This window comes from Arachis stenosperma, chromosome 10 (genome assembly GCF_014773155.1).
Source record: "Arachis stenosperma cultivar V10309 chromosome 10, arast.V10309.gnm1.PFL2, whole genome shotgun sequence".
Taxonomy (NCBI): Eukaryota; Viridiplantae; Streptophyta; class Magnoliopsida; order Fabales; family Fabaceae; genus Arachis; species Arachis stenosperma.
Genome location: NC_080386.1, coordinates 4,022,919 through 4,049,086, shown reverse-complemented (window position 1 = coordinate 4,049,086; position 26,168 = coordinate 4,022,919). Strand labels below are relative to the sequence as shown.

The 26,168-nt window shown below is 31.6% G+C and overlaps 3 protein-coding genes across 4 annotated transcripts; all 3 read right to left on the bottom strand.

Moving 5' to 3' along the window:
• Nucleotides 1-5,213: 5,213 nt before the first annotated feature.
• On the bottom strand, nucleotides 5,214-7,025 carry LOC130956558 (U-box domain-containing protein 8). The gene has a single exon (XM_057883605.1). The coding sequence runs from the start codon at nucleotides 6,764-6,766 to the stop codon at nucleotides 5,636-5,638; it is 1,131 nt and encodes a 376-aa protein (XP_057739588.1). The 5' UTR covers nucleotides 6,767-7,025; the 3' UTR covers nucleotides 5,214-5,635.
• A 6,782-nt stretch (nucleotides 7,026-13,807) lies between these two features.
• Nucleotides 13,808-17,181, bottom strand: LOC130955938 (G-type lectin S-receptor-like serine/threonine-protein kinase At4g27290). Its single transcript, XM_057882952.1, has 7 exons — nucleotides 15,809-17,181; nucleotides 15,585-15,707; nucleotides 15,324-15,484; nucleotides 15,016-15,226; nucleotides 14,675-14,912; nucleotides 14,429-14,579; nucleotides 13,808-14,333 (listed from the first exon to the last, which is right to left on the bottom strand). The coding sequence occupies exons 1-7, from the start codon at nucleotides 17,118-17,120 to the stop codon at nucleotides 14,025-14,027; spliced, it is 2,505 nt and encodes an 834-aa protein (XP_057738935.1). The 5' UTR covers nucleotides 17,121-17,181; the 3' UTR covers nucleotides 13,808-14,024.
• Nucleotides 17,182-21,138: 3,957 nt separating this feature from the next.
• LOC130955943 (receptor-like serine/threonine-protein kinase SD1-8) lies at nucleotides 21,139-24,453 on the bottom strand. Of its 2 annotated transcripts, none has more exons than XM_057882957.1 (7): nucleotides 23,063-24,453; nucleotides 22,829-22,957; nucleotides 22,531-22,655; nucleotides 22,235-22,445; nucleotides 21,874-22,111; nucleotides 21,636-21,783; nucleotides 21,139-21,526 (listed from the first exon to the last, which is right to left on the bottom strand). In XM_057882957.1, exons 1-7 carry the CDS (start codon nucleotides 24,339-24,341, stop codon nucleotides 21,221-21,223), a joined length of 2,436 nt encoding a protein of 811 aa, XP_057738940.1. In that variant the 5' UTR covers nucleotides 24,342-24,453; the 3' UTR covers nucleotides 21,139-21,220. The 2 variants fall into 2 exon arrangements, with proteins under 2 accessions (XP_057738940.1, XP_057738941.1); XM_057882958.1 differs by having other exon boundaries at nucleotides 21,423-21,551.
• Between the last annotated feature and the right edge of the window lie 1,715 nt (nucleotides 24,454-26,168).

Sequence of the window (26,168 nt, the reverse complement as noted above, 5' to 3'; positions counted from 1 at the left end):
ATTTTAACATTAAATAAAAAAATCTTACCACGGTTAATATGTATAACAATTAATATATATTGATATTGAGAAATAATCTTACTAAAATTTTTTATTTAATGTTAAAATAATATATATAGATATAAAAAAATTAATAGTAAAATATAAAAAAATTGTTAACAAAAATTTTGGTAAAATTATAATTTAATAATAAAAAAATTATTAAAGAGTATTTTAGAAAAAAATAATATAATTATTAAATTTTTTAAAAAATTCAATTTAATCAATAAAAGAATATTTTATTAAAGGATATTTTAATAAGCAAAATTTAATGATAAAAAATAAATTTTTTGTTAATGGGTATTTTTTTAGAAAATACTTTTTTTTTTTTAAAATAGATAAAGTTAACATTAGTTAACTTAAAAAGTTTAAAATGGATTAAAGAGGAGGCTTTTTAAAAGTTAGAAGGGAGGAGAATGTACATTTATAAAATAGAGGAGGGGGGAGTGTCATTTTACATCTCGTAGGGGAGAGGAGTGAAATTTTCTCTATAATTTATTGTTTTTACTAGGTAAAGTAAATTAAACAAAAAATTAATTATAAATAATAATAATAAATTATAACGTAATAAAAAAGAGTACTAAGAGTACTAAAAATATATTATATAAAAAATATCATAAAATTTTTTTTGATTTATTTCAATTACTATCAAGATAAATATTTAATTTTTTATTATTCTTAGTACTCCCTAAAATTTATATTTTGTTAGTTTTAATTAAAAATATATTTTGCCAATTTTTATATATTATTTTTATTTTAGTGTATAATATTAATTTTATTATAGAATTAATTAATAAGATCTATTCAAATGTCTAAATTAAAATGATAAGATAATATACAAAAATTATTTAAGTTGGTGTTTATTTTTAATAATTTTTTTATCTAAAAGTGATTTTGAATAGTATAATCCAAACAACATTTATTTTACTATAATTCATTTTGATGCAAAGATTGCCAAACATAAATCACTTTAACACAAACTTACTTTTCATCAAAATCAAGTTTGCAAAATCAATTTTAATCAAACTCCCTTTTGTAAACTATAATCCAAACAACAGAAGTCATTTAAATAAAGCAAATCTCTTTTAGAAGAATATTAATTAAAAATCTATTATTTTAGAATTTTTTAATTAATTTTTTATAATTTTTGTATTTTTTCTTGCTTTAATTAATAGTAATTTTTTTATTTTCGTAAATAAATATATAGATATTCTTCAAATTTCGTTTAAATTTAACAATGAAAAAGTATGTCTAATTGACCGTGCTTCAACATATACAATACTTAGAGATAAAACAAATATAAGTATAATTGTTGGTAGAGCAAAAATAATTAAAGACTCAGAAAAAGCTACTATAGTATTATTTAAAGGAACTAAGTTCTTTATAAATAATGCATTATTATCAAGTAAGTCTCATAAAAATTTATTATGTTTTAAAGATATCTGTCAAAATAGATATCTTGTAGAAACCACAAGAGAAGAAAATAATGAATATTTTTAAAAGATAAAAGCTTTATAAAATTAAGTAAAAATTATTAGGTAGAGGTATACAAATGTATCTATGTTTTAACAGATACAATTATATAAATATGAATAACACAAATACGTAGCCAATTTTAGAGTGTTTTGTGACATATAATTCTAGCTACAGTTGATGTCATGGAAGAACATCGTGAAAACTGAACATTTAGAAAATTATATTTTAGATTAATGTTACACATCTAAGTGTTTATATTAATTAAGTTTAACTAAGTTGGTCTAGCATCAATAAAAATTATTTATGGGTAGTATTATTCTAATTTTTATTGTTTAATTTGGTTAAATTTGATTTATATATTAATACCTCTTTTTATATAAACATTATTGCAAATGAAAACAACTAATTGTGGATTTTTTTATAAACAAATAAATATGTTCAAATAATATGATGCAAGTATTTTGTGAAATAAGTAGTAATAAAAAATACAACATGTGAGAAGTCTCCGGCCCAAGACACTTTTATTGGAAACATAGATATGTTAATCGTGCATATTTTAAAGAAATTGTCAGTTCAGAGTATCCTAATTCTAACCATTCTTGTAAACAGCTCTCCTTGAGTTCACATGCGCAAAAAATTTGAATAACTCAAAACATTCTTTCTTCAACTCACCAAAACAGTTATTTATTTATTTATTAGCTGGCCTCTGCCTCATTTAGCTCATGTCATTTTAGGAATCTTGTAGTGAATTAGTAATGATAATTAGAATTTGGAAACGGTATCAAAGTTAAAAGCGTTTGGAAACAATTTCAAATTTTGAGATGGAAACATGCAACATGGCATGGGAATGGGAATGGGAATGGGGATGGGAATGGAATAAATTTATAAAAGATAGTTCCCATGGCCTTTATTTTCCTGTATCTTTTTCTCTGTTTGAAAAGAAAAAAAAAAGGTAAAGAGAATCTCATAGCTCCCAATCAGTAGTATTAACAAAACTTTCTGGAAACAACAAATATTTGTCATACACAAAAGAGGAGAAAAAGAGTAAAGAGACAGGTGGCTTTTGACAATTGGAGATAAGTCTTTTGAAAAGAGATAGAACTTCCCCTCCGTCTATTCCATTTCACAATTACGTGTTATAAAACTTCTACATTTTGCTTATTTTCCCAACTCTTTTACATTTCATTTCAAATATAATTCACATCTTATGTTGATTTATTTACCAAACAACATAATAAAGAACACGACTGTGGAGTATGGCGTACGAATCTGGCATCAAATTTTTATTTTGAAGGGAACACATCTCAAATTACTTTATGAAAATTATACTAATTGCGTGGGGTGCATCACACCGTAGCTACATCCTTATACTGGTATACATATTTTTCTTTTACCAGCATCTTTTGGTTAACATTAAATGCTAAACTCTGTTAATTGCATTTCCATAGAAGATTATTTAATTAGAAACAAAAGTGAAAAAATATTAGTAACACCTAATAAACATATATTAGCCAAGAAAGAAAGGATACCAAAGACATCAAAGATCAAGATAATGTTTTAATGTTAAAATAAGATACGAGGAACACGGGAGAGCGCACGGTTTGGCACAACTTAGATTTGTCAGAGAAAACTTTGTAAGCAAATAATAATAATAATAATAATAATAATAATAATAATATCTGATCACAACCATAATCCACCAGTAGTAGCTGTTTACGTAAACGAATTGAAATCTAGTTATTATTGAATATTAGGCTCGATTGTAATTTTCAATCTTTATTTTGCAAGACTACCAATACAAAAACAAATCCAAGTCAACTTTAGTCACATGAGGCGGCTCTTTTCTAATAAAATATGTCTAATCCCTATCAGCTTCATTGCAATCTTCAATGGGTAGGGAATCAATCACCAATTAAAAAATAAATAAGTTAAATGCTTCAAGGAGGAAAAAAGATTGTAGGAACAGAATCAAATATATGAAGAAAGGTACCAGATAACTGAAAAGGTACGTGTTGACCAAACCAGTCCCGTGACATGTTTTAAACTAATCACGAAAGCATTAGATAATATGAACCACAAAGCAACCTTAACAAAATCAAGTGTATATGCATGTGTGTCGTTATGTTCTTCACATTTTGACATTAAAAACAACCAGTAAGGCAAATTTTGTGGAGGGTGCACCTAATTAACTGCTTCCAAATACCACATAACTAAACAAAAACACGAAAAACAATGCTATCTACGTTGTCAGAGATGTTCCTCATAGGGAAACAAACTCAAGTACTGGTGGGAATGTTCATATACTTGACTACTTTACCTTTTTTCTTTTTTTTTCCCCAAAAAAAAAAATTAAGGCAGGCACATGCCTATTCACACTCAAGAGGCACACACGACACAAATTGGAATCCCTCATCAAAAGCAGCATCCATAGTAAGAAAAAGTACAAGGGGATCAATGCAAAATTCAGGATGCAATTTTCTACCAAATTTGACAAGCATGGCCAGAGTGAATTTAACTTTTATTCAATTTAAACCACAAGACATATAAGCCTCCATAGGTTTTGCTATATTCTGAAGACCTGAACGCATTCTAGAAATTCAGTTAGAAGGAGGAATAAGTATACTGGTGAAACCTTAACATTAAAATAGAGAGAGCATCCACATTTCCACAGCTTATCAGAAACTGGAATTGGACCATACATATTTATTCTGATTAGCAGTATATAGCATTTACTACATGTCATGTGCACATAACACTCATAATAAAAGATGGAAGCCCAGGTGAGTTCACTTCAACGGCCAAAAAAGAAAAAGGTGGTTGTGCTAATACTATAGTGAGTAATGTTCACGTACAAGCCAATTATTCATAGCACTTGCCTTACTTGTAGACAAATCATTTATTGGAAGTAGAAAATGACAAAGGCCAACTTAATTGTAAGGATAAAGCCATCTCAATGCTATTGTTATTGATGCCAACTACCTATCCACATACATAAAGAAATGAAGCAGTACTAAACTACTACTCACGTAATGCAGGGTGATGTACTGCTGTACCCCAAAATTTGTAATTACATATCCTGTGATCATTTCAGAAAAAGTAGGGAATTGCTTCACAGACCAAACCATTCGTCCATCCCCACCCCATATCGAAAGCAGAGAGTCAAACAGATAACAACCAAAAAGTCATAACCCTAAGATTAAAAAGAGACACCAAAGGCCAAGCCCAGAAGTTTAGATGCATGTCTAGTTGTCTACAAAATCCTATGCATTAAATAGCTTGAATTAAAAAAAAAACGAAGATTTTGATAGAAATTTAAAGTTAGACAGTTGAGACAGAACCAATTAAGCAGAAAGAGAGTTGATAAAAGTTTGATCTAAAATTCACTATCCCATCTAACTTCAGTGCAAAACAACTCCCGCATGTGCGGCTCCAAATCATACAAGAGTCAAAGACTAGTCCAGAGGATGAACGATATAGAAAGAACAAAATTTCATTTTGGTAGCTTTTATCAGCATAACAGAATATATAGGCATTTTAAATTACAGAATTCTGTATAAAACCGCTCAAAATATTCAATTATTCAAATTTTGGCAGGAAAAAGGGGGCATCCAATTTCATCCTTTTCATTTAATTTTACAGAGTAACAGAGTTAACATAACAGGATGATAAAATGTAGCCAAAACAAGTGCACAAAATCAAATTGTCAACCCAGTATAGCAGAGTTAGCTGAACCCCAAGAGAAATTTCCAAAACAGTTCCACATTACATTTCAACTATCAAAGGACCAAATTATAAACTTTCTCCCTATAAAATCTAAGTAACAAGAGGAGAGCTAGCCTCTCCCACCTTTTTTTTTTCTTTCATTATTTCAATGTACACAACATACAAAAGAACCCTATGACATTTTTCTAAAAAAAAAAATTGATCTTGATTTTGTACAGGAGGCAAGTACCCAACAATATAGAATCTTTTTTCCTTCAAAAAAAAAAAACAGAAAAATAAAAAAGAGAGAAGAAGAAACCCAAACTCACCTCCATAGAGGACAACAAATCTCCTTAACTTAAATTTCTGATCAAAACTGACATTTTGTTTTTCTTTTTAATTCCCAAATCCACATTGATCAGCTGATCCTATTGTTGCCACGCAGATTCTGAAGCAAAGCGGAAGCATTCCTTCTCACTTTCTCGTTATCATCTTCCAGAAAGCCAAGACATGTTTCCAAAAGGCCTTCTCTGATGGCTTCCATAGAAGCAACTTCACTGCCACAACACAACGAGTTAAGAGCCAAGAGAGCATACTGAACCCCTCTTGAGCTTCCATTCCTCAGAACCCGACTCAGAATCTGAACGCATCCATGGAACCTCTCCATCTGTTCCCTCCCTTCCTTACACTTTGCAAGAACTCCAACAACCTCAACGGCCCTCTCCAAGCCGCAATCCACGCTCCGGAGAAGAACAGGCACCGCGCCGCACTCCACCGCCCTCCGCCGGTTGTCCGGGAAGGAGCAGAGAGCATAGAGCGCCGTCGCGGCTTCCTTCTTCTCTCTCCCCTTTCCGTCCCTTACGAGTGCCACGAGTGACTCGATCGCGTGAGGGTACGCGCCGATTGTGGCCTTGTTGACCTCCACGACGGCCAGGCTTGTGAGTGTGGTGGCTGCGAGCGCGCGGCAGTCCGGGGATGGATTTCCGGCAGCCGTTCCGGAGATGACGGCGACGAGGCGGGCAACGACTCCCTCGGCGACGAGTCCAACCTTGTTGTGGTCGTCGAGGCTGAGAATGAGAAGCAAAGAGAGAGCGTTCTCGCGGAGGGAATCGTGGTCGTGGGAGTCGACGCAGGAGAGTAGCGGCGGGACGATTCCCGAGTCGGTGAGACGGCGGCGGAAGAGCGAGTCGCGCTTGGCGAGTCGAGTGAGTTGGTGGAGCGAGTCAAGCTTGGAGGAAGAAGAGGAAGCGGAGGAGGTGAGGGAAGAGATTAGGGTTTCGGGTTGGGGGTGGGGAGGTGAGGGATTGGGAATTGGAGTTGGAGTGAGAGGGGTAAAGTTGGAAATGAGGCTGCGGAGGGCGTGGTTGGGGATGAGGGAGGCATGATCGGGGAGGGGCAGTTTGGTAATTGGGCAGGTGCGGTGGCCTGCATCGAGCCAGCGCTGTATGGAGGAGCGGTCGAATGTGTGGCCGGAGGAGAGTATGACTGGGTCGGACATTATTTCGAGTGAAATCGGACACTTGAAGTGTTCTGGTAGCTGAGCCGCCATTCCCTTACTCTCCTCTCTCTCTTTCTTTCTTTCTGACAGTGATGAATGGCGGAAACAAGAGAGTGAGTGAGGGGTTTATGGGGGTTTTTGCTTTGGAGGAGGAGGCTGCTCTGCTTTCCTTTCCTCTGCTTTCTTTTCCTTTACTATGCTAATTGTTATTCCCCTTCCTTCCTTTGCCACTGCTACGCTTTTGGAAATTTTTTATTATTTATTACAACAAAATATTGAAATCGCGATTCTGATTCCTCTTCTGGGGGCTCTCGGCCCTCTCAAAAATACATTTATACCCTCCCCGAGTGACCCACTTCTTCATTCTTTTCTTCCTTTTAAATGTCATTTTCTTTGAGTTCTGAATTTTATTCTCAGCATTCGTCATTACATATCAAAGTCTACATTATTCAAATAATAAATTACTTGTATTGTTTTATTTTCAAAATTTTAAGTGTCACAATACTTGTCTTAGGTATCTCGTTTATTTGTATTTGTTTTGGAATTTATTGTTTTTTGGGAAACAGAATTTTATTATTAGTTAAACAGATTGATATTCTAATTCTATATCTGAATTTTATTTTGTCATATAACTGAAACTAGTTGTTAGTAAAACTCTTGTTTAATATAAAAAATGGCAAAATGCAAGAGAAGTTCTATTTTCACACATTGATCGTGAGTTTTAGGAGTGTAAGCAAATTAAATTGGATTTGATATAGACAAAGTTTTTTATATTAACAATATGGGATCAGATAGAATATTTATATTTTTTAAGTTTGAATTCAATTCACAAATTTGTGGACTAGGTCAAATTAGATAATAGATGTTAGTGATATAAAAAATTCAAAAATATTCTTAAAAAATTCAAAAATTAAAAAAATTTGATTCTTTTACATTTATTTACTTTTAAAATATTATTAAATAATATTTTTAAATAATAGAAATAAAACAACGAAACATATAAGAATAATAATAGAAATTAAACAACTAAATATATTATAATTTTTTTATTTTTTATTTGGATATGCATATCAGATCAATAGAAACATATCTAATAAAAAAAATGCTAAAGGGTTATAAAAATTTATTATTTTTGATCATTAATTAACCATCATTAATATTTAAAAGTATAAGCTAAAGTATCTTATTAAGTTATTGAACTAAAAAAATATATTGATAACTAAAAATAATAATAAAAAATAATAAATTTTAATAATTTTTAATATTTTTCAAATTTACTATCCATCCTATTTATATGAAAATAAATTAAATCTGATAGATTTGTGGGTAAAATCGTAACGGTAAATTTTATATCAGATACGAATAAATATAAAAAAATTTATGATTTCAGTTTGAATTTGCATACCCCTGAACTCTAGTGAGTTTAATTATTCTTTTGGTTTGAAATCTCACTGCTAATATATTAAATAGAAAGTTAAACTCAATTATAATTGATAACAAAATTGGAATAAAAATTCATTTACACTCATTTCCTTTTGATGCCAGCAATGTGGTATTTAATTTTTGTAATTTTTTTAAGTTTATGTTAATTAGCATTTTCAATATTTATTTATTAGGTGAATGTAAAAATTAAACTAAATTAAATTAAAATTCGATATTTTGTTATGGTAAAACATATTTAAATATTTTGTAGAGACATTTATCTATATATCGTTATTATATTATATTGATAATACAACAATGTTAGTGGGCATAAACCCCATTATTTTCCCTCTATTTTCGAAAAGAAAAATGAAAGAAACGCATGCAAAGTCAACGATTTACTATGGTGGTGTTGTTATATTAAATTGTTGGTTTTGTATGTATTTTATGAATAAATATAAATTATTTACAAAATCTAGAATTTACATAATAAATGGAGAACAAATTTATATTGGAATTATTTTTAAGACAATCAGGTAATTTTGTTTTTCAAATGATTTATATAAGTAAATTACCTAAAATTATATCAGCTCATCTTTAGAGGGACTTTTATTTTCATTTAAAAATCAGGTATTTATTATTTGTAATAACTTCAAAATTAGATGTATCTTAATTTACTTTGTGTCAATTACGACATTCAATTGTAAATTATGAAAGGATGTGACAAAGGAAAGCACGATGTTAATAATTAACTACAAATTTTCGCAGGCCTACCTCTATGAAAACGTAGTTATAAATCCAATAAACAAATTTTAATGGTAGAGTGTTCGTTCACAATTTCAACCATTCAATAGCATTATCAAAACAAAAAGTCTATGGGCATTTTTGGACGTACAATAATATTTTATGAGTTGTTGTGAGGTGAGAGTTTATTTTACATTAATCTTTGTATATTGGATATATTTCTTGTCCAAATTTTGTTGGTACTGTATTAGTAAAAATAATTAAATATTAATATTAATGATAACCCTATTTTTATTTTTTGGAGAGAGAATAATATAAATATCAAGTCATATATTACTATATTTATCTATAAAAATAGATGAAAATTTACGTGCAGTCGACTTCACGTGAAGTTAATAATTGAGAACCGTTAGATAATTTGACTGATTTGACTCAATTTTCATTTAACAACTTTCAACTATTAATTGAAATCGACTAGATCTGAGTTTTTACAATAAAAATATTTATCTTAAAAGAATATTACAGTGTCAATTATGTCTGAAACGAACAGTAGAACTGTAGATATAAAGGTGAGAGTCAAGAGTCAAGACTGAAAACTACGGTGAAGCTATTGCCTTTGTTCTAAATGCTTTGATCTTCTGTGTCGGTTACTTTGGCAGAAAATGAGAGGGAAAGACGAAAGAGATATGGAGATAGAGTAATGTTTGTTTTCACTAACTTTTACCTTGTTGACAACAACACTACCAAACTTCATCTACGTTCACAAGTAATCGCAACTTTAAACAATTAATCCGGCATCATCATATAATAATAAAGTATATAGATAAGGGGTATATGTATTCATATTTAATTAAATATATATGAATAATAAGCAGTTATTATCATTTATAGTTGATATTAAAAATTGTTAAATAATAATATAATAAAATTTATTAAATTATTTAATAATTTTTAATTACCAACGCTCAAAAAGACAACTGGATAATATTAGGGGAGCAAAATAAAATATAAGAATAGAAAAGGAATATGGTATATATTAGAGATGCCATTATTCTAAGGCAACATGTCTAGAGAGAGGACAAAAGGATTTTATTTGATGCGGAAAAAATGAAGCCGACCCCCCCGCCCCCTCTAAAAAAAATGTTGGAAAGTATGTTTCTACTAATAATGTATGATTGCATCAGGTATCAAATAAGAAAGCATGGCGTTAATATTATCGTTGAGAACGAATGTGTGTTAATCTTGAAAATGACACATGAATGTCTTCCCAGCATCCAAGTGCCTACCAAGTTTGTCATCTCCAATCTCATGTCAATTTTTTGTTTCTTGTTACAATTTGTGATCTTGATTGTTATATGCACGGGACTGTCTATTATATGATTGAACATCATCATGATGATAAGTGCAGTGTATATGTTTTTCAGCCACTGTTTTTTTTTTCTCACTGTATTTTCAAATTCGGTACAACAAATGACTAATACGTGGCAAATTCAAGTTTTATTTAAAAGTTTGTCGTTGGCCAATAAATTGTTGTATGTACAAGGCGATATTCGAACCTCATAACACTTACTTAAGTGGATTAATGAGTTCATTTCTAAACCAACCCAATTTAATTTAGTTTCATGGATTTGATCCATTCTTGTTTCATCTTCTACCCTACTTCCAAAGCTAAGGCTAATTAACAAAAGAGTTTTTAAATTTCATTTTTGCCTCATTCATATTCATACTTTTTTCTCATCAATCTTCTTGTGTCTATCACCATGCTTTAATTTGTTGGAGATGACTCTACCAAAACCAAAATTAAAAGAGATTTATATCTCAAACATTTGGAAATTCAATCACATAAATGCAAGTTATGTAAGAAGATTCGTTTTTATTTTTTTTATCCAATATCTCAATTGTTATAATTCTACTACCAAAATATGATATCTTAATTTTATTTCGATTTTTAGATTAATTCTTTAAATCCAGATAATGTGAAGCGAATTGAATCAAGAAAACTCTAAAAGAAAAGAATGGTTCAAAAATTTTATTTTAAGGGAAGATAATTGCGCTTATATTCATCACTGTAAGAATTGTGTTCAAACTTTTTCTAGCCCCTTTCCATCAATAGACTCCTGACGTATACGAAGGAGTGCGGTTCATTCGATAAATTTCTATCTCTCTATCTATTTCTAAAGAAGATAGAAAATAAATTAAATTTAAAAAGTAAATTTTAGTATTTATACAAAAAATAGATAGCTATATTTTGTTTAGATTAATTTGTCATTGGTAATTTGAACAGAGTAGTGAAACATAAAAAAACAATCAATTTATGCTAGAGTAATAAATTAGCTTCTATTTTGTCATGTAATTTATAAAATTGTATTTAATAAGCCATTCTATATTAAGTATTAACAGATTTTTTTTCCCTTTCATTCTCATCTATTATAGATGAACACACTAAATAATGTTAACAAAAAAAAATATTTAAGTAATGTTAACCAATGACATAATATTAGCAAATGCACGATACGTTATAGGTTAATGTTACATGACATTTCAGTTAATAGTAACTTATTAACAAAAGAATATTGATTAATTAAGAATTGATCGATTAAATACTAATACAAAATACAATTTTAAGAACTAAATTAATATTTTAAAATATTTGGGAACTAAATTATAATAACAGCGCTTTACAGTTTAATTTCTTTACCCTTTAATTTGATGTTTTCAAATGGTTGAAGTCTATAACAAAACTTTTTTCATGCACAAAGATCATTAGAAGTTGAAACTCTAATTAAGAAGTGCTTAGGACCTACATATCCAATTATCCATCTACTATTAACACTGTAGAGATTTGTTAGAGTAGTTTTTTGGTGCATTGAACAGAGTCATGCATGCTTGTATTGTCTCAGTTTTAAAAGGGTGAAAATTAGACTTGACGGGTCTCCGTTTAACAACGACTCAATATTTATGTTATGGGTATATTAAAATTAGTTATTATTATAAAATATATATTAGAATATGTTTCATTAAAAGATATTTCTTTTAAATTATAGTTCGGAAACGCGCTTATTTAGCAAATTTTTTCTAACTCAAAAGGTGAAAATTAGACTTGATGCGTTGGCGTCTCTTTTGCAGGTTCCACGTCAAGATCGTCCAAGTTCCGAGGATCACCTTCTGAGTTAGAAGAGGTCTGCTAAGGAAGCGTATTTCCTAGCTATAATTCGAAAGAAATATCCTTTAACGGAACAGAATATAAATATGTATTAAAAATAAATTAAATTATATATGTATTTATACACAAATATATTGATGTTTGATTTTAGTAGTTAATTTTGATGTATGAATAGCATTTTTATTATTTTACCAATTCATGCGAAGGATAGGAGTAGGAGGCAAGGTCTGAGCACTTTGTTAATTTGTTTAGCTACCCTCATGATTATAAAGTATAAACCATAATAACAATGATGTTCACACATGACCAACTTGTTCAAAGTTCTCCTATTCTCGATTAATACAAGTAGAAAAGTGTTGGATGAACATTATGTTGAAGCAATAATAATTATTGGTGAGAAGGGGGGAAAGGAACTCAGCCTCAGCGGACCCTCCTAGAAAAGAAACAAAAGGGAAGGAAGAAACACAAGATGCATCCGTACAATCATTGAGTGACAGCTGTCAGCTGTATGTGCAAGAAAATGATGGACTTTTCAAACTGTTGCGACGGAAAGAGTGTGCATTTGTGTTTTGATCAATGAATGGATGAGAATGGCCCTCAAATCTCTGCCTCAAACACCCCTATGCTAGCTTAATTAATCAGCACACCACGTACTACGTACAAGGAAATATTCAATAATGTGGGGTTTTGCTTTGTTTGTATTTGTCACAAAAGACGGCAACGTGATTCATGAGAAGGCCAAAGTGCCACGTGTTCACCCCTTGGACTCTGTTTATACCATAATTTTTCCTTTTTATTATCTTGTGTATAAAAATATAATAACATGCATAATAATATCTTGTATATTTTTATTTAGTTAGAGAATTGGTCAAATTCTTCAGAAGAAAGTTCATTATGTTAGCTTGGTACAATCATTATAATTGTGATGAGTGCTTTAGGAAAATGGAAAATACATGCAAGTTACTTGACCTTTTATTACCCTGAAAGTTTCATTTATCTTCTGTACTTTGATGCTACATACCCTATTTGTAATTAAGATGTTTTTGTGTTATGGAAGCGTCACAGCAGTATCTCTGTTCTTCTGATCTCTATCTGAAAATAGGGCCCTTGGGTCTCAATCGCCAACGAGGATGGCATTTCAACATAAACTTTCACTAATAATAGAAGAATTAATTAATATATTTATGTACAAATCCAAATTCCAACATTGTGTACCTAATTTATTCAATTAGTCTGCTATATAATGGCTTTTGATTTGAGTGATGAAGGTGCTTGCAGCCTTGCAGGTCACTTCATAATCATATAGCTCATAGTTACCGACTCCGTTGACTTTCATCTTAATATTAATTTTGTCACAAGATATTATTTTCTTTTGGTTTTCTGATATATAATGTGATTTTTTTTCTTTTTTTTTGTGATTTTCTTGGTTAATTCTTAGTACTAAAACCTTGGGCATATTATATTACTCAATTTAAGCCCAAATTCTAAGCCCTGACTTGTAATAGGCCCAGTGGCCCACCGAGCTGCTGTATGTGGTCAACCCAAATTTTTTTCACCAAATAAAAAAAAAGTCCCAGTTTAGACTTTAGAGTTTTTAAATTATATTTACAAGTTGCTCCAGTATTTAATTTATTAGTTTACTTAAATAAGTATTAGGAGTTCAAATATCAATTTGTGCATGAAATAATGGTTAAATAAAAACTCTAATCTGCGACGGATTAATCTTTATTTTTGTGAGTTGAGGGATACCATGAAAAAAAAATCTATTTACATTCACTAAAATGGAGATTCAAGATATTATATGATAGATTAAAATAAGATTTTAGTTAATAGTCTTTTTTCTTATTGCTGTAAGTTGTAACTACTCTTCCAGAATGTGCATAGAATAAAAAGAGGCTAAGCATGATTCTCATCATTTAATTTGGAATAAGAAAACACAATTTCTTGCATGCAGATTCATATGAATGTTGAGGGAAATTCTTAACGACCCTCTACCAAGGTGACATTGATGTGATTGGAACTAGAGTTGAGTCTAGCAAGTGAAGTTGAATCTGTCTCTGAAAAAAATCTCTCTGAATATAATCCTGGTCTTCCAGGTTGTGGCAGCACAGCACTCTCACTATCCAACATCACAAGAACTAGTGACATCGTTGGCCTGTCTTCTGGGCGGTGTTGAACGCATGAGAGTCCCACTTGTATACACCTTAGAGCTTCAGAGCTAGGAAACTCATTCTCAAGTAAACCATCCATCAGCTCTAATGCTTTACCTTCATTCCAGAGCTTCCATGCCTACCACATTAGTCAGGTTTTGTTTTGAAATACATAGATATTAAGGAACAGAACCAAATAGATATAAGTTCATATATGTTCACTTTCATACTCACATGGCCTAAAAGATTGAGTTTGTGATCTGGGTGCAAGAATCCTTTGTTTCTCTTGCCGCTCAATATTTCCAACAGTAAAACACCAAAGCTAAAGACATCTGATTTAAAAGAGAATTGACCGTCTATTGCATACTCCGGCGACATATAACCGCTGCAATAGTTGAAAAAGATATATAAACTATTTTCGTGATCAAGTTCAAGAGGGGGAAAAAATGTGAAGATTAAGTCACTAGTCTTTGTGCATACTAGGTTCCAACCACTCTCTTGGTCATTGCTTCAGTTTGATCTCCACCAAACATTCTAGCCATTCCAAAGTCAGAAATCTTTGGATTCATGTTAATGTCTAAAAGAACATTACTTGCTTTTAGGTCTCTATGGACTATTCTTAGCCTTGAATCTCTATGAAGGTATAGAAGCCCTCTCGCGATACCAATGATAATGTCTAGCCTCTTCTGCCAATTGAGGACAGGACGCTTGGTTTCATCTGTCACAGAATGTTCCATAAATTACAAGGTATTTTATTATGTCAAATAATGTTTGTGCCTCTCTATATATAAGTATGATTGCAGAGTAATTGAGAAACTAACCAAATAATAATGAGTCCAAGCTTTTGTTTGGCATGTATTCATAGACCAACATCTTGTCTTCTCCATGAATGCAGCAACCAAGAAGCTTTACAAGATTTCGGTGCTGAAGTTGAGAGATCAAAATCACCTCATTCTTGAACTCCTGCAGACCTTGTCCAGAACTTTCCAAGAGTTTCTTCACTGCTATTTCTTGTCCTGATGGAAGTTCACCCTGAAAGTTCCAACTCATATAATGCATTGTTTGAAAAAATAAAATCCTTCATAATTGAAGGCAAAGATCAGTGGTGGTAGTAGTACTAGTAATTTACCTTGTATACAAGACCAAATCCACCTTCTCCAATCTTGTTGTAAACAGAGAAATTCATAGTTGCAGCTTCAATGATGGCAATCTCAAATAATGGGAGTTCATATTCATTCCTCTCACTCCTACTACCTCTTCCATCATTAAATTGAAGGTCCTCTTTTTCAACTGCTAACACCACCAACAAGCCAATTATTAATTTCTATTACTGATTAAAATAATGAAAACAAACAACTATAAAAGGTATTACAAGAGATCTTATGTATACCTCCATTTCTTTGCCATGTCTTAATTATGAAGCACAAAGCTAAAACAACAATTGTTGAAGTTAAGGATACTGCCACAGGAAGCAGTATGAATATCTTCTTTTTGTTTCTACCAGCATTTGAATCTAATATCACAAATAAACACATATTAAGAAAGAAAGAAAAGAAAAGAAAATCATGATTCATGAGTTAACTGATTTATTGAGAAAGAAGGGAGTTAATATACCTAGTTGTGAAGCTGAAACTCTGACATAGAGATCTTGACCATACACAGGAGCCTCTCTAATATCAAACAAATCTCCAAACCAAGTAACACATCCTTTGCCACTTGCATTCACATCTAATTTAGCATAAGCTACACAAGAACAATTCTTCAAGCATTCTGCCTCACAGTGATTAATGCTAATGCTATAGTTTGCATGAAACTCTGCAGAATCTGGTAGTTTCAACCCTGTAAGCTTCTCAAATGAGTCTCCTCCACTTTTGCAACCTTTTGAATCCTCCCTCTCACATCCACTTGACCAATCTTGAGATTTTCTTGGCTCAAAACCCTTCAAACACTTGCAACTAGGGGAAGAGCTCTTAACAATGCTGCAACTTCCATAAGCACCACAAAGGGCATAATCATCACAATGGTCCCCTTGGACTGAGAACTCAGAAACCCAGCTTGACTTGTGATCATTCCAAGAGAAATGGCGAATGGAACCGGATGGCGTAAGCACGAACCTCGAGATCATGTTGTCCTTAGCCTCATATGAGTAAGAAACTTCATCAGAATCAAAAACAAATACTGCTTTGAAAACCGGGTTTGAACTGAGAACTGGATCACCTTTGAACTGTTGCCCATACCATGGTCCACTTCTGAAGATTTTCTTGTTCCTCTTGTTTAGAAAAAGCTGAGGAATTCCACGAGGGTCAACACTGTAGGTGTAGTCTCCATTAGAAGGATCATCATTGCTCTTCCAAGAACTCAAATGCCGGTTCAAGCCGGTTTTGAATCTCCAACCAAGTCTCATCCCTGGCACCAATGTGTCACATGGATAATCAAAACTCTGCCATATATATTCCTCAGAGCTTCTTCCATCAATATCTTTAAGAACAAGATTTCCAGTGTCTAGAAGCTGTGCCACTGGATTTCTTGCAGGTCTAGAAGAATTTGAAGACCATATAACACTTCCTTTGTGGCTGTGAACTATGAGTTTCCCATCATTGCTGAATGTTAAGGATCCATCATCACTAAAATCATGAGCAAGTGGATTGTCTCTATTTGCAACCCAAATAACAGTTTTCTTAGGAACATTTTTGTACCATATCCCAAGATATCTGCGAGTGGAGTTGCTACCAAGATTGAAGAAACCTAGTTCAAATTTCTGGGAAGGTGAGACTAGTGTTTTGTTGCCAGTGATGGTTTGTGGTGGACTTAAGGTATCATATGCTTCCAAAAATGTTGCAAAAATGGCTATGAAGAAGTAGCAAAAAGTGACAAGAAATGAAAATGAAAGGCTCAAGTGTGTTCTTCTTGTTCTTCTTCTCTCCATTGAGTTTTACTACTGATAGTTCTTCATAATACTACTTTAGAAGTTTAATTAAAAAGATAAAATGCATGCTAGCTGTTATGTTTGTTGTTCCCAAAATCCAAAGTTTGATGACGATGTTTATTTAATTGACATAATAAATTAAGCCAAAATTGTGCAATTTGGAGTAGGTGTAACTTAGGGACCCCTTGTTTTTCCTTTGACAATTCACTCATGAAATATTGAAATATACAACATATACTATTTTGTTTCTCTTATTTCAGTGGGACTATATTTGTTGAAACTGAAAATTTATCTGATCAACACTGACTGAAATACTAGGTGTGGGAATTTGATTTGATAACTGTTACGGACCTTTAAGAGTCTAGCCCAACTAGCTGTTGGGTCGGGACACCACCCCTGATCCAGGTCCAAACCGCCCCTCACCACAGGAAGAGTCCGACGGGTCGGTTCCTAACACTCAATCCGGAGCACGCCCGACTTACCCTTTGTACGGCCAGTCGGGTTGGTATCCTCGGGGCAGCACCCGAAGCCCCGACTTGAAGTCCGGAACGACCTGCCCCTTCCACGTGGACTAAGACAGCTCATAGGAGCTTCTTGGCCAGTGGACTAGATCATTCATGGGCCCGCCCAGCACAGTATATAAGGTGAGAGGACAACTCTCCCCCAAGGTACGTCACGTCTTACCTAATTTGGCTATCGCTTCGTACAGACACTAACTTAATCGTCGGAGTGTCCTTGCAGATGGCCACCCCCTTTTTGCCTCCTTCACACCCGGCTCCGTCAACTCTCCGCGCACAGCTCAACATCCGATCCAGGTCCGCCCGGGGTCTCACCCACTTACCCTTCCATCACCACCCGACCCGTCGAGCACCCGAGATCCCACACCAACGAACAATAACGTTTTTTTTTTTTTTCAAATAATAACTCTTTATTTAACTGTTTATAAATGTGGTTAGACAATGAGCATAGTGATCTTTTCAGTAAACTTCAGCAAATGAATAGGTAACTGAAATTAACAACTTGGTGAAATAATGTTAGAAGTCAATTATATGTAAACTTTTCATCTATTGTCAACTTTAGGTCATCAGCCTTAAGAAAACTATGTTTTATTGGTGGGATAACTGTGACTTTAATAATACTAGAGAGTTATATTATATTTATTTATTTTATGTGAATTATTGTGCTAATTTGTCAATTTCTAACTATTATATTAAAGTTTAATAGAATTCATATTTTTATTGAATACTATATAATTAATAAAATCACTGTAATATTCTATATAAAATGAGCATATTAAATATTTGTGAAGAATGAATTAAAGACATTGAAGCTAAATGGAGAAGTAGGAAATAAGGAACATGGTATGAAATTTCTGACCACTAAGACAAAACCACCTTATTGGAGGCATTACAGCTTTCTAATCATAATCTAATCAGTAATTAATCACTGTGAATGAGGAAATATTACAATATTGTAACATCACATGCCCACTGAGAGTGACAGCAAGAAGAAACATGGTCAATAAGAGTGGTGGATGATGTTGACACTTTGCAATTGCTTTTTACCTAACTCTTAAAGCAAAGGCAATGATAGAATGTTTAAGTCTCGATATCACATTCTACGCTCCTATGTTTTTGAAGTTTCAACTCTCTCTGCACTATCTATAATCTAGACTTCTAGTAACATTAATAGGTGGAGACTGGAGACAGAAACCTAAGAAACATTAGAACATTGTATCCCTATTTCTTCGTTTTCCTAAGAGATGATCACATGAAGTACATTGGTGACAGCTTATAATTTTGGAAGAGTTTCAAGTGAGAACACCAGTGTTTTAATTGTTTTAACTAGTTAAAATAATTGAATGTTTTTGGTACATTTAAAATTTTTTCTATAATTTTTTTTGGATAAAGATATATGTATTTTAAGAGTTTCAGAGTTCATCAGGTCAATTATATTGAAAGTGGCCATTTAACTAACTCTAAATTTTAACTAATATGCTTTTTTTTTACTAATATGTTATATGTGGTCCGAAATATTTTTGGGTATTGGGCCTTAATACCCATAAAGGCCCAATACATAAAACCTGAGGTGAAACAGAAGGAAAATACAAGGAATTGTCTGGATAAAATACGTAAAATTATACTATTGACTTTGTCCTATCCTATTTGATGTTTTTTTCTGTCTTTGCTCAATTTTAAACCATAGTAAAATGTTGGATTGGCTGCTATTGTTATCGTGGTCGTCCCATGTTGTTACTACTACGGCTGTTGTTAATGTTGCTACAGTGACAATTATTGTTGTTATTGTTCCGGTTTAAAATTTGTGCTCTTTTCATTCTACCAACTATCTTCACTTTTTAATTCCATACTCAGGATTTGGTCTTTTGAGATCTTATTGTGAGGAGATTTTATATTTATAACCGTTTAACTTTTTGGTTTATGCCATTCGGAGTTTTTAAATATATTTACAAAATTATTATTATTGAAAAATTTTGATTTGATTAGAATAATTAATTTATTATAGTTGAATAATTATTTTTATAAAGCTCATACTTTACAAATTTTATATGAGAATATATATATATATATATGATGAAACTTTATATTATTTTAGAATATTTGGTTTTATTCGAATATATATTTTTGAATTATTGAAGTATTTGTTGGTACTCACTTATTTAAAAAATTGTGAAATATGTTTAAATTTTTTTTTATTGAAAAAGTATAATTGGAAAAGATTTTTAATGAGAAAGTATTATTTCATTTGAGTCAATATCTTATACATTTGAAAGATAAAAGATTTGTTGTATTTGAAATTATATATTTTGAATTGGTTTGGGAGGGTCGTATTAGAAAACCGTAGTTAACGGTGGTTATGACTTAACTTATATGCATCTAACTCAGACTTCAGCTAGCAAACGGGATGTTGCTAGCCTAATGAATAGGTCACACATTAGATCTGTTATTCTACTAGGATACATAAAAAAAAGAATTACCTATAGAGATGGAGTCACCCATGTGTGGACTTTTGATTTGATTTCTGTATGAGGACTCTCTTATTGATTCACTTATTATTATTAATTATTATTTTCTAATTAAAATTACTTTGATAATAATGTTTATATAGTCTCATGTCGATTATGGATGTATTGTCTAGTCATTGAGTTGCAAAATTCACTCCATTTTTTTTAAATATGTTTTTCAAAAACAAATGCTTGACTATGTGAGACATTCTATTTAAGAATAACGATCTGCAATGAATATCTATTCTTTGTCGAGTTTCTAGATGAATATGCTTCATATGTCATAAGCAAGATCTAACCGTTCTTAATTATTTTAAGAGGAGTGCTAAAGAGCCAGCAAATTTTGTAATTTGTAACCATCAATTAGCCATTATGGGTTGTTTTAATGGTGTGAGATTACTTTTCTTTTGATGGCTTAAGTGCTAACAAGATTTTAATAAACGTGCTGGTTCTAAACTTTCTGTTATTTTAATTTTTGTTAAAAATATATAATTATTTATTTTAAAATTTGTAAAATATTTATAACTTTTTTATTTAATTTATATTTAAATATATTAGGCTTGCTATATAATTATTTTTTTGAGCGCCGGTCATGACTCATTTTAGTTCATGACAAAGACCAAACAAGAAAAAAGCAAAGCTATAAAATTTGCTTGAATGTTCATAGTTACTAGGTTGCCTCCTTATACTCTGAGGCCTTTAAATGTAACATTTTAAAAGAATATAGTATTTATATAATTTTTGATGAAATAAATATTAGTTTCTATTTAATTCATAAACTCTGCAACTGTTAGACAATAAACACAATCACACAACTATATTGCAGTGAAAAAAAAAATAAAGGAAGCTTGCAATAAATATTTGTTAAAATGTGTGGATGACATGCATATAATTTGAACTAAAGAGAATATTCAATTTTCTTTTTCCTATCAATGAATTCATTTCATGTATATTACATCAAAATAATATCAAAGTAGATTTAGAAGCAGCCACAATTATAAAAAAGACAAAAAGGAATTTAAAAAAATCATTCTTTTAAGAATACAAAAATATATTGTATGAATTTAAATTTCTTTTACTACCTAGCATTTAGTAATGTAACACTAACTTGATTTACACTCTCTGTTTTATCTTGATTTCTTGAAGATGTTTCTGCATGATTCCTTCTTAGAAAAAATCCAGGATTTTTTGGACATGGCATTAATGCAGCTTCACTACTCAACATTAAAATCACTGAAGACATTGTTGGTCTATCTTCTGCACATTCTTGAACACATAAGAGACCAACATGTATGCATCTTAAAACTTCTGATTCTGTATATGAATTGCCAATGGATGAATCAACCAATGTCAATATAGTTCCTTCATGCCAACGTCTCCAAACCTACAAGAACATACAATGTAATAAACTAATAATTGGAATATATGAGCTAGAATGTTTATTTTTGTTTAATAAGAAGTACTCAAATAAAGGAAGAAATTTTTTCACTTACATTTTCCAGAAGATTCAATTTGTCGTTATCACTGGAAAATCTATTTCTTTTTCCAGTTATAATTTCCAATACCATGACTCCAAAGCTATAAACATCAGATTTTATTGAAAAGTTTCCATCCATAATATATTCAGGAGACATATAACCACTACAAAATAAAAAAGTGCCTAAGTTAAAATTGAAGACATCATATCGAATTTAAGAAAAAAGTTCAAAAAAATTATCATAGTATACTCACTATGTTCCAACAACTCTTGCTGTTTTTTCTTGTATTTGATCTTTGTCAAAAACTCTAGCCATTCCAAAGTCTGATATCTTTGGATTCATTTCAATATCTAATAATATATTGCTTATCTTGAGATCTCTATGAATAATTCGAAATCTTGAATCTTGATGCAAATAAAGAAGTCCTCTAGCTATTCCATATATAATATTATAGCGCCTCTCCCAATTAAGCAAGAGATTTTTTGATTTGTCTGTAACATCAGTTATTATTAATACGTATAGACTAATTAAGTTTAACAAGCAAAGTAAGTATATATGATAATTAAATAAATTAATGCATAAACATACAAGATATTGAGAGAAACAATGCTCACCAAACAAAATGGAATCAAGTCCCCTATTTTCCATATATTCATAGACCACCATCTTCTCATTCTTCTCAATGCAGCAACCAAGTAATCGGACTAGATTTCGATGTTGGAGTTTGGCAATTAATTTGATTTCATTTTTAAATTCATTAATTCCTTGTCCAGAATTTTCTGATAACCTTTTTACAGCAATTTCTTGACCTTCAATCAATCTACCCTGATATTGTCATAGGCACAATCTGTTAGTATATATAAGTATGTTATGATAGTTGTGCTGTGTTTAAAGTATTAAAACAACTTACCTTATAAACACTACCGAAGCCTCCTTCTCCAAGTTTATTATCTTGAGAGAAATTATTTGTAGCCATCGATAGGGTATCAAAATCAAACATTGGCAATTTCAGATCATCCATGTTCCTTTCGTCACCTAAAAGACACAATCTCATTCATTAACCAATCATAACTTCTGTGGACAAAACCTGGAATAGCGACTATTGATAATAAGCAAGGTAAATTATTTATTTATGCAGCACAAAAACCATATACACTACAGTACCATACTATATAAAGAGACATATGGGGAAGTTTATTATACATTACCTCTAGAACTTTGTCGTCTCTTCTTCCTTAAGTAACGAATAGCAACCAATCCCAAAACTAAAACAAGTGCACCAAGTGTGATGCCAATAGCCAGAACTGCTCTATGATTCTTGTTGGAGCTAGTAGATCCTGTGTGTCACTAAATTCATCAGAAAGAACTACTTAATCAATTAAGGAACCTGCAATATCATCATCCTAGCAAAATGTGCAACCACTAAATCAACCAGACAGTACCTATATCAGCAGCTGCCAATCTGACATAGAGATCTTGGCCATCCATACCGTTGACTCTCATGTCGAAGAGTTGGCCAAGCCACATGACACAGCCACTTCCTCCATTTCTGATATCGATGTTTGCATATGCAGTGCATGAACAATTCCTCTTACACAAACTCTCACATTCATCAAGTGTCATACTCTTATTCATAAACACGCTGCTTGTCTCCGGCAGCTTCATGTTCTCAAGATGCAAGAACTTGTCAGTCGAACAATTCAAACCCGTGTTCCTCACACACCCGCCAGATCCATCTCTCAGATTCCAAGCCTGAGGGTTCTTAGGGCTGAACCCTTTCATACATGTGCAAACCGGTGATGCATTACTGTCACACACTCCGTACGGACCACACTCCCTGTAATGGTCGCATTGATCCGCCGGTGCGTACCAGAACTCGTTCCAAGATTCGCTGCTCTCTGTCCACGTCCACCGTTGAAGTTCTCCGTCTGAATCTGAGGTCACCGTTAGCCTCGATAACAAAGAAGCGTTCCCGATGGAGAAATAGTAGAACACGCCGTGCGCGTCATCGGAGAAGCTGAACACAATGGAATGAGTATCGGCGTTCATCGTTGGAACCCCGCTGAATCTCTCACCATTCCAAGGACCAGTTCGGTATATGATAGTCTGCTTTCTCCTGAGAAAAATCTCAGGTAAACCGCGGTAATCTAGCTTGTAAGTGTAGTCACCGGAAGAAGGGTCTTCACCTGTTACCTTCCACGATGTTAAGTGCTTCTCAACTCCTGTGTCGAAGTTCCAACCCAATTTCATCCCAGGTAGCAAAGTATCTGTTGGGTAATCGAAGCTCTGCCATAGGTAGTTATTGCTCTGCTCTGAATCTTTGAGAACAAGGTTACCGGTATCGAGGAGCTGGAGAACAGGATTCTTGGCGCTGGTTTGGTTGGAGGACCATGCGGGGTTCCCGGATGAATTGAGGAGGACAAAGTTTCCGTTGTCTCCGATCTTGAGATAGCCGGTAGAGTTGTCAACAGGGTTGTCTCTGTTTGCAACCCAAACTATTGTTTGAGGAATGATGTTGTTGTACCATATTCCGAGGTAATAGTTGGTGTTGGAATCTCTGAAGAAGCCTAGAACGAAGGTTTGGTTTTCTGACAACAAGGTTTGGTTGGTTGTGAGGATTTGTGTTCCGGTTAAAGCATCGAAAGAGGTTGATGAAGTGATGAAGAAGAAGCTAATAAGAATGATGATGAGGCAGTTAAGGTGAGTGAAGAAGACTCTCATGTTTGCGGGAAGTTAAGACCGTTAGACCAGTGTGTGATTGTTTTCCTGATCGTTTGGAGGATAGTATAGAAGAAGCTAATGCTGTTGACGAATTCGTTAATTTCTTGATGGAATTGTTCATCAAGGAAGCAGAACAAGCTGACCGGCATTCATTTGCCTGTTTTATATATTCCTTTACATCATATATGTGTTGACTTTTGAACCAAGAGTCAGCGTTTTTCATAATTCAAAAGCTAATTTTTTTTTTTAACCTCGATCCCCCATCTAAGCTATTTGAGCTATAATTTAAAAAATTATCTTAAACAACCACTAATCAAATAAAAATACACTATATTCTAATTTAATATTATTAATTAAATTTACTCTTTTATTTTTATTAATTCATATTATTTATACATTATTCAAAAAAATTATTAATTATCTATACTTTTCCGTAATTCAAAAGTTAATTATCCTCTCCTCAATCAAATAAATAAAACTCTTCGATGACAACGACGGGACTTGAAGATTAATTTTTTTTCTCATGCAGACGAGGATAGAAAGAGAAATTTTTCCATGACAACGACAGGACTTGAGCAAGAATTTCGCATTTCTTAATTCTTGAATAACGTGACTTTACTTAATTATTTTTAATATTTTAAGAGTTATTATAAATGTTTTAATAATTTCATTTATCATATGTATATAAATTTATTTTATTTTTTTGTATTATGTTGGTTTTTTTTTCGACTTGAATGTTAAATTTTAATTTATTATTTTAGAATATAAATAAAATTTATTTTACAGTATGATAAAATTTATTATCCAATCAAAAATGATTTGATACAAATATTTGAGAATGAACTTATGGAGGAGAAAGTTTATATCTTTTCAAATTTTTTAATTGATGAATCAAATAAAATTTATCTTCCGACTATATACGTGTGTAGAATAACTTTTAAGAAGGAGTCACGTATAGTAAATATAGTCAATGATCATAAAATTATATACTAACATTGATATAATATTATTTCAGGTATATGTTTTACAGGTATCAAAGGAAAGTATTAAATTATTACTTTGTGTATTAGAATTTTTTGATAATCTGTTGTTTATCTTGAACTGATTTTGATATGTTCTTACTTGATAGTAAATTAATATAAAAATTTATTAGTGGGTGTAAGTATTACTATGTTATTTATGGCCATATTAAGTATATATGTCAGATTTATTAAAAAAAATAAACTACTAAAATTAATTAGTAATTAGAGTTAATATACTTAATACTAAATTAAAAAAACAAACAATACATAATATGTTATTTTTTTATTAATCAAATTATTATAATTTAAATTAATCTTAATAAAACAACTTAAAATTATAATTTTAATCTTATCATATACATGATACGAATTATTACACTTGTTATCGTATAATTACAGGATTATTTGTGTTGTAATTAGGAGAGTTCACAATAAAATAGGTAATAATGGAGAGATTCTGGTTTTTTTTTATTGGTTTGATTTTTAAGTCTGATATAAAATTCATTCAATTAGCGAATATTTTATTTAAAATAAATAAATAAATAAATAAACTAAAAAATAGTTACGGATAAAAAATCAATTTTTGTATATTATATATTGTATCTTAGTTTTGAAAAAAGATATTAAAAATATATATTTTATATGTATTTATATATTATTATGTTTATAAAAAATTTGTATCTCAACCAATAAATAATAAACATATATCAGATTGTGTCTTATGTCTTAATATTTTTTATTTTTTTAAAATTGTATTTATTTATCGGTATAATAAGATACTGAAACAAAAACACAAAAACACAAA

Excerpts from the sequence above, each read along its gene's own strand:
- LOC130956558 (XM_057883605.1), bottom strand. The coding sequence starts at position 6,766 with ATGGCGGCTCAGCTACCAGAACACTTCAAGTGTCCGATTTCACTCGAA.
- LOC130955938 (XM_057882952.1), bottom strand. The coding sequence starts at position 17,120 with ATGGAGAGAAGAAGAACAAGAAGAACACACTTGAGCCTTTCATTTTCA. Across the intron at positions 15,708-15,808 it reads AGTTTCAGCTTCACAACTAG|ATTCAAATGCTGGTAGAAAC; the intron begins GTATATTAACTC and ends TTGTGATATTAG. Across the intron at positions 15,485-15,584 it reads GACATGGCAAAGAAATGGAG|TTGAAAAAGAGGACCTTCAA; the intron begins GTATACATAAGA and ends TGGTGTTAGCAG.
- LOC130955943 (XM_057882957.1), bottom strand. The coding sequence starts at position 24,341 with ATGAGAGTCTTCTTCACTCACCTTAACTGCCTCATCATCATTCTTATT. Across the intron at positions 22,446-22,530 it reads GCTTCGGTAGTGTTTATAAG|GGTAGATTGATTGAAGGTCA; the intron begins GTAAGTTGTTTT and ends TGACAATATCAG. Across the intron at positions 21,527-21,635 it reads AATTGAATCTTCTGGAAAAT|GTTTGGAGACGTTGGCATGA; the intron begins GTAAGTGAAAAA and ends ATGTTCTTGTAG.